The sequence below is a fragment of the Schistocerca americana genome, chromosome 5 (assembly GCF_021461395.2).
Source record: "Schistocerca americana isolate TAMUIC-IGC-003095 chromosome 5, iqSchAmer2.1, whole genome shotgun sequence".
In the NCBI taxonomy this organism is placed as follows: Eukaryota; Metazoa; Arthropoda; class Insecta; order Orthoptera; family Acrididae; genus Schistocerca; species Schistocerca americana.
In genome coordinates this window covers 264,661,083-264,670,009 of record NC_060123.1, presented here as the reverse complement: position 1 = coordinate 264,670,009, position 8,927 = coordinate 264,661,083, and the positions used below count along the sequence as shown (strand labels likewise).

General features: G+C 35.3%; 1 protein-coding gene across 1 annotated transcript; it reads left to right on the top strand.

Annotated features, from left to right (window-relative positions):
• Positions 1 to 1,903: 1,903 nt before the first annotated feature.
• Positions 1,904 to 4,198, top strand: LOC124615897. Its single transcript, XM_047144071.1, has 2 exons — positions 1,904 to 3,903; positions 4,136 to 4,198. The coding sequence occupies exon 1, from the start codon at positions 2,135 to 2,137 to the stop codon at positions 3,887 to 3,889; it is 1,755 nt and encodes a 584-aa protein (XP_047000027.1). The 5' UTR covers positions 1,904 to 2,134; the 3' UTR covers positions 3,890 to 3,903; positions 4,136 to 4,198.
• Positions 4,199 to 8,927: the final 4,729 nt, after the last annotated feature.

Here is an 8,927-nt window from a genome sequence, read left to right as displayed (position 1 = left end):
AGATTTAGGCACTTTCTTTATGGCAGACATACCACTGTTTACACTGACCACAGAGCGATACAATTTTTACTTTCGGCCAAATTCACTCACGATAGATTAAGCAGATGGAAACTATATTTACAGGAATTTAATTTTACAATAGTTCACATTCCCGGCACACAAAATGTTATAGCAGACGCACTATCGCGTTCTCTCGGCAACAATCAGCAAGACGTAGCAACCAACTTCTGTAAAACAAATTTCAGTGTCATGTACATTCAGCAAGTTGCATTTGAAAATTTTATTTCATCGTCATTACAGGACATAGCACAAGAGCAAAATAAAGACAATGTGTGGAAAGAAATTAAACACCTTTGGCAAGATAAGAATAATGTTACGATTAGAAACCACTACACTGTACGCAATGACATTCTGTTTCGCCGCTCTCATCCTGACAGCAACATTTGGTTATTATGCATTCCTGACGAACTGGTTAACAAACTAATTTGGTACACTCATTTAAGTTACGCACATTACGGAGCACGAAAATGTTTTCTTATACTGAGACAGAACTGTTATTTTACTAACATGGAAAAACGTATACGACGAGTTTTAGCGTCTTGTAAAATTTGCCAGAAAGCTAAATCAGACACCACTTCACATATTCCTCCTTTATATCCCATTATACCTGTTAAATTAAGACATATGGCCGCAGTAGATATTTTTGGTCCGATTCCGAGAACTAACAGAGGTTTTTGCTACATTTTTGTCGCTGTTGAGCTCACTTCAAAATTTGTTACTTTCACTCCGTTACGCAAAGCTACTGCTAAAACTGTTTCTAAAGCATTTGTAAAACATTTTCTATTTCATGTAGGGCATGTGATGAAAGTAATTTCTGACAATGGATCACAATTTCGTAGTAGCGTATGGACACGCATGTTACGAGCCAGAAACATTTCTCCGATTTATATATCCAAGTACCAAGCGTCTTCGAACCCCTGTGAAAGATTAATGAAAGAAATTGGTAAGCTGTGCCGAATATACTGCCACAAAAGACATATTGATTGGGATACACACGTACTCTCATTCCAAGATGTAATTAATTCCATTCCAAATGAATCCACTATGCTATCTCCGACTGTTATACTGAGAAACGTTGAACCACCGAACAAAATTAAAGAATTAATAGAATTTCCCAAAAGTCGTCGCCTACGACACCACGAAATAATTGACATTGCGCTGAAGAACATCAAACGTGCCGCAGAGCGCCGGAGAAGACAGCAAAAACAGGTTTGTACACGCCGCGACTTTCACGTTGGACAGAAGATACTAGTACGTACACACTATTTATCCAGCAAATTAAAAGGTAAGTGCCGTAAATTTGAACTTCTATACGCAGGTCCATATCGGATTCGCAGCATCCCTCACCCCAATGTTGTACACGTCGAAACTTTGAGAACCAGAAAATCGAAAGGCAATCACCATATCTCAAACATTAAACCGTTTATTGAGTGAAACCACTGTATGATTCAACACACTATGATGCCATTTACTAATGCAATTATTTCACGTGACTAATTACTGATGATTATCGTATTTTTTCTTGGCAAGTGCCCGGCAAGGTAAGGTTAGCAGGTCGCTTTTCTTGTCGTTACACATCAGACCGTGCATATTTTTCCAGATGAACTTACGTACTTTATGACTAATTATGCAATGTTAGCTAATGACGTGTTAATTTCATTACATTTTTTCATTAAAGTCTTTAAGGGGGGACGTACATGAAAATGACCAAATTTGTGAAAAAAATTTTATTGGCTCTTCATTTACTACATGGTATTGAAATTTCAATTACCAAATATTACGTTCCAATTCCGCTTCTAAGGGGGAAAAAAATAATAATTTGTAATAGCTTGCACAGGGCGACGCCCCCCCATCTTGGTCTTCATCCTCTCGTATATCTATTTATACTGCGTTTTTTTCCAGTTTTGTGCAGTCACAATGCAGGGAACGTTTGTGTACTACATCAAGAAGGCTGTGGAATAATATCTCTGCCGCTGGTTTTATATTCTTTGATTTATAGCGTTTGTTTACGAGTGTTTGTTTGGAATACATTTTTACGAAAGTTGTAAGTAGACTTGTTATTATATTTTGCAGCATGCCGCGTTCTAGTAAGGTGTTTAAAAAGGTTAGAAAGTGTCAAGCTTCTCGATGTAGTAAAGACAACTTGAAAACCAGCCCCATAATAACAAATGGAAACGATACTTCAACCAAGAAAGCGAGTGCTTCGAGAAGGAAAATTGACAGCTGTCAATCACTTGATGATTGTGGCTCAGACACTCAAGCTACTAGTGGTTTTAGGCTTATTGATTTGAAAATACTATCTGATATTATATCATCTGCTTGTGTATGTGCTGACTGTGGTGCAAAAAGTTTGAGATTATATGACGAAGAAAACAGAATTGGAATAGTGTGTATGTTGCATCTTACTTGTGAAAGCTGTCATTCAGACACTGCTTTTAGAACTTCGGCATCAAGTAACCGGATATATGAAGCAAATATGCGTTTAATATATGGCATGAGATGTTTGGGCATAGGCAGGGAAGGTACCAGACTGTTTTGTGGGATCATGAACATGCCACAACCAAGTGCTAGGTACACCACTGGAAATAAAACACTGCTAAGTGCTCTTCAAGAGGAAGTGGAAGAAAACTTGAAGTCCTCTGCAAAGGAAGCTGTGAAGATGAATAGTGAACTAAAGACAGAAGCAGATAACACGCCAGACACCGATTTGTGTGTGTCATGTGATGGAACGTGGATGAAGCGTGGACATACATCACTGTATGGAGTATCATCTGTCATTAGTGTTGATACTGGAAAAATTCTTGACGTTCAGGTAATGAGCAAATATTGCTATAGCTGTGTACTCGGAAAGAGAGCTGGTGAAGTGGAAGAAAATAAGTGGCAGGTTGAACACAAGAAAGTGTGCTGTAGAAATTATTCTGGTTCTAGTGGTGGAATGGAACCTGCAGCTATGAAACTTATGTTCCATCGAAGTGTGGAAAAGTACGGTGTTAGATACACAAAATACCTTGGTGATGGTGACTCCAGCTCCTTCAAAACTGTTTTGGAAAGTGAACCTTATGGTCCCCATTGTGCTATAGAAAAGTTGGAATGTGTTGGACATGTGCAAAAACGAATGGGAGGCAGACTTTTAAAATTGAAACGTGAATTGAAGGGCAGGAAACTTGAGGATGGAAAACTTTTAGGTGGTCCCAACAGACTCACAGACAAAGAAATTCATTCTTTACAAGTGTACTATGGCAAGGCAATAAGGGACAACAGTGGAAATTTGAATAACATGCAGAAGGCTGTGTGGTCTATTTATTTTCATAAACTATCCACAGATGACAAACCTGTACATAATTTGTGTGACATATCGTGGTGCAAATTCAAGCAGGCTGAGCGTGATGGCATGAACTATTCACACAAGCACAGTTTACCTGTGGCTGTTTTAAGTGCTATAAAACCAACATTTAGGTGTTTAGCAGAGCCAGACCTCCTACGAAAGTGTGTGCATGGAAAGACACAAAACCCTAATGAAAGTTACAACTCACTGATTTGGAAACGTTGCCCAAAAACAACATTTGTTTCAACAATTATTGTTGAAATTGCTGCATATGATGCTTGTTTAGTTTTTAACAATGGTAATCTTGGAAGAATAAAAACTCTACAGAGGCTAGGATTTCATCCAGGAGCTTTCACCTATTCAATATTGAAGGACATCGATGACAAAAGAGTTGCTGCGGCTGATATTACAGCCAATAAAATTGAACAGCAGGTTAACCAAAGAAGACAAGCAAAGAAGAGACTGCTTGCAGATGAAGAGGAGTATGCATATGGCTTGCACTAGTTCACACAGAGACGGTAAGACCTAATACAAACACTATCAAATCATTGATTCAGTTTTCCCGTAACTTACATTTTTATAACTTTATGTACCTTTTTCTCAAAAACCACAAAAGGTAGAGAAGTGAAATTTGGTATATGACTAGTCAGTACTATAGTGAAAAATTCTGTGGAAGGAATTTTCATTTAATAAAATAGTAAGGTATTTATGGTAGAAAATATTCCTTAAATTTGATATATTATTTTTCAGGGAAATTGGGAGACCCGTAAAAACTGAACAAAAGAAGATATAAAAATTCTGCTCCACAGAGTTTTGTAATTATTTGGTATGAAAGTGTGTACAAAAATTCATTAACATTGCTCTCACAGTTTTCTCAAAAAAGGAACATTTGTAATTACATTGTTGAAAAAAAATTAATTGTTAATAATTAAAGATGTAAAAGGTCAATAAAAATGAAAATTTAGGTTCATATGCGCATAACATTTCTTAATAACTGTACCAAATTTGGATTGATTATCTTAAAAAATTAGAGTTTTATAAAATACTTTTAAAATTACTGCAGTTTCGTGTACGTCCCCCCTTAATTCTCGCCTCGATTAACTACACTACATACAAGCTGAACACAACGAACGTCACATTTTGTCCTTTTATGTATGATTGTATTCCAGTTTTGTTTGTATGCACTATGAAATAGTTAAGATATAACACACACCAGTCGACTTTGACATTTTTTTTTTTTTGTCTTATGACATCTCAACATCGTGACTGTTTCACATTTTTTTTTTTTGCTGCTGCATTGTATTATTCTGTGTACATTTTTGCATCTGAACACTGTCAACGTCTTTAACATATTACGTTTTCTGTCATGTTATGCTGTATGGTTAATTGTGTCACCATAAACCAGTCATTATTTAGTGGGTATATGATTTAAATGCAGGACATTAATCTTTGTTCATCAATTTCAGAAAGGAATGATGATTCTAAGAAATAAATTTAACATAAATGGGAATTTCACCTACGGAATAAACGAAAGGAGATGCAATAACTTTATGAGGAAGAGTAAATGGATCAGGATTAACAAGCATTAACAAGACTATACTATACTCATCACAGAATAGCAGTCTTAACTAATTTTTTCTTTCAGAATACAAGGTGATTGATGCAGGCTGTCAGACTGAACTACACATCTTAGTTTTAGTGATGACATATGCTAGAGATAAGGAATAGTTGTATAATGAGTAATGAAGTGATTTTTTGCAGATGATAATGAATACTGATGAATAATGATGAGGGAAATGGTATTATGAATAATGAAGTTTTTCTTTACAGGTGATGATGATAATGAAGTTATGATGATATGGATAATGAAGTTTTCTTTACAGATGAGGATAATGTTGGAGTTTTATATTTATGCTATGTAGTTATTTAAGTATTTGTTGCAGTTTGTTTTGACAGCAGGTGTTATATTGCATAGTAGGATGACTGAAAGTTTTGGAAAGGACAGCTATGGAACACATTTTTATACACACTTCACTGCCTGTTAATTCGAAGTTCACTACTTTTCAGCATAGTGTGCGTTTCTTCTTTCAGGTCAATAATCCGTTTTTGTATTTTTTCCAGGAGAAGCTTTTCATGATACTTACTAAACCTGTTACTTATTATACCTGTTCTAGTACTTGCATTTTTATATTTTTACCCATTTGTGTCTATCGTTTATAAATGTGATCACATGTACTGCCTTGTTACATAATCTTGCTACAGCTGACTCATGACGAATGACGTTACCTATCCTCATTTGCTGCAATAGGTCAAAAGCAAATAGTGTTATGTTTCAGCAATTAATTATCGATCCCAACGCAATGCATTGCTACCAAAAAAAATGTATTACCAGTCCCACATAATGTCACTAGTTTATGATAATTCTGAATAATACTGATCAACTCTGAATAGCATGTCACTTGAGTAATGACCTCTTAATGAGACTATATTCAAAATAATGCTTTGTCACTAGCTAATAACTGCCACTGTTTATTGTAATGATACTACTTATAATGCCTGTGATTATTAAGGATTTGACTGTAATTAACTGATTTTTAATAATGACTTCGTAATAATCTGAATAATACTGAATGATGATTCTATTCAATACTTGCTGGCCACTGAGTGCCAATAATTAATGTCACTTGAAGAATTGTTATTAATTATGCCATTAATTAGCCCTTTTTTTCCCATGTTGAGTTTTCATGTTTTGGTTAATGGCCAATGAGTGCCAATAATTTGTATCACTCAATGTATTATGTTAATGCTAGGCCAATAATTGACTCTCCTTTTCAACTAAGACTTCTGATGAACATTATTCTGTCATACTAAATATACTTTGTAACTGGCCAAGGACCGCCACTGTTTATTGTAATACGATTACCCATGATGCCAGCTAGTGATTCTTAATAGATTGGAATGACACATAATTAATTAACTGTGGTACTGTTTAATAATGCTTTGTAATTAGGAGAAGACTAATGATTCTTACTATATTAGAATGACAAATGATTAATTAACGACAAATGATTAATTAACTGTAATTAGACAAATGATTAATTAACTGTAATTAGACAAATGATTAATTAACTGTAATTAGACAAATGATTAATTAACGACAAATGATTAATTAACTGTAATTAGGAAAAGGCTAATGATTATTATTGGAATGACAAATGATTAATTAACTGTAATTAGGAGAAGGTTAATGATTCTTAATTATACTCTGTAACTGAAAAGAATGCGATTATTTAATAATGTTTTGTAACTAGGAAAAGAAGGCTACTGATTCTATGTACAACAATTAATGAACATTTTTCTGTAATACTACATACTTGGTACAGAAATGTTCAATAACTGAGCTATGAATGCCACAAACTATCAATGAAGACTGTAATTGTCAATATTATGTGACATAATGTCCTTCACCTCATGAGTTAACTACCCTGAATTACTGCAATGTCCATTTGTCCTGTTTATCCCAGTGATCATGGAGCACTATATTTGGTTTTGCACTAATTCTACGTTGGTGTGCCTTGTAAGAGTGTGGTGTTGACACGACATGCTGTCCACCACCATGAGCGATGAAGACATTATTATGGTCCCACTGTTTGGTGTACCTAATGTACTGCCAAAATGAAAACATGGAACATTACTACGACAGTTCAGTGTCTTGGCTACACTGATAAATTCTGATGGGAAAAGAACTTCAAGTTGTGTCACTTGGTGTTGTACTTCTGTGGAAAGATATGGACTTTCAGAGCAGCTGTGTGCAATCTAAAGTGCTACAACCATGATGCAATCCTTCCCTTTCCTATCCTGATTCTTGTCACATAAAAAAAAAAAAAAAAAAAAAAAAAAAAAATTTTTTGGTAACATCATTTATGTTCATAGGTTATACATTTTTCGATTCGCTGAACTCCAATGCGAGTACACTTATGTCACTTGTCAACATAATATTTTTTGCCAGTCTGTTTATTTGTTCTGCATATGCTAAAGAATTTTTTCAGTGCCTGTGCACTTTGTTATCTGTCAAAAAATTTGTATATACATTTTTCTGATTTGCTACTATGTTTTGTATTCACATTTTGTCTTTGTCTGATATATTTTGTACTTAGTGCGTGTGCACAACATTTAAATATTCTGTAAGTTGTAGGATTTTGTTAATTAAAGAAAAATTTTGCCGCGCTTGGCAAGTCCAAATGACTCACCATCGCTGCCAAATTTTTGCCCCCCCAGTGGAGGGTTATGAAACACGTATGTAACATAGCAGCGATGGCGAGGCATTGTAGCATCTGTGACCAGAGAGTTTGCGCTTGACCGCGCGAGTGTTGCGAGCGGTTCTCAGTCTGTCAGTCAGTCGTTGCGAGTCTGTCGAGTAGTCGTTGCGAGTCTGTAGCTCTGTCTAGTTGAGAGCAGTACTCTGTCAGTAGTCGTCGCGTGCTGTACGCTAGTAGTCGTCATGCAGAGCGGTCGGTCAGTAGTAGCAGCCCAGTGCGGTTGTGTGATGTAGGCGGTCGGCAACACTGGTCAAGATGCTGAATGAGGTATACTGTTAAATAATATAATCATTAGATAAGGTAAAAATTTATTTATTGTAATTATTCTCCAACAAGTGCCCCAATAATAATTTTTAATTTCAAAAGCATTTTTTTCAAAAATTTTATTTTTTATTGAACTAAAGAATTCGTTGCACTTCCCATTTCATTCCATTTCTTTTGAAGAAAAATTTCAGTAAAATCACCAAAAAAAAAAAAAAATATTATTATTTGCAATGCAGTTCCTCCAAGCGGTGCACAACAACAAGAGCAGAAATTTGACTAGGTGTTGCAATGAGGTAAGAATTTAATTTTGATTTTTGCACAGGGCCAAAGACCGATGTTTCGGTTTAATTGAATTTTCTTATCACTGAATGGACTTTAAATTTTCGTGAAGAACTTATATTTGAGTCAGATTGATAATCTTTGTTTAATTGTCATTGTCAGTAGATTTCATTGTGGGGAGGTTACACTCGGCTCCCATTTGTATTAAGTATTGTCATTTCTTTTTCTTTTAAAATTACGGTGGGGAGGTTACATAACAATACGCATTTTTCACTTGGTCACGAATGCGGTAAACAAATTTTTATTTTCCTTGTTGACTGCTTTAATTTTTTAGAATGACTGGTTTCGGTTCAACGCAGACAATCCTCAAATCTGATTGTATCAGTTACAAGACTAATCCATCCAGCTTACCAGCGTAGTTAACATTCTGTGTAACAGGATAATTTGATTTGATAATGATTTTACTGAAGTGAAAACAGTCTTTTCAAAGAAAGCAGTAAAGGCTGTCAGTAAAATATCTGTTTTATGATCAGTGATTACAGATTTTCTCCATGGGCATTATGTCGATTTTTGCAAATCCGATAAACCACACAGCATAGAAGTCCTACTACAAGCACAATGTATTCTCGTTACACTAAACGTCTGCTTCCACCACTGTCATTTTCAGAAAGGAAACGAAA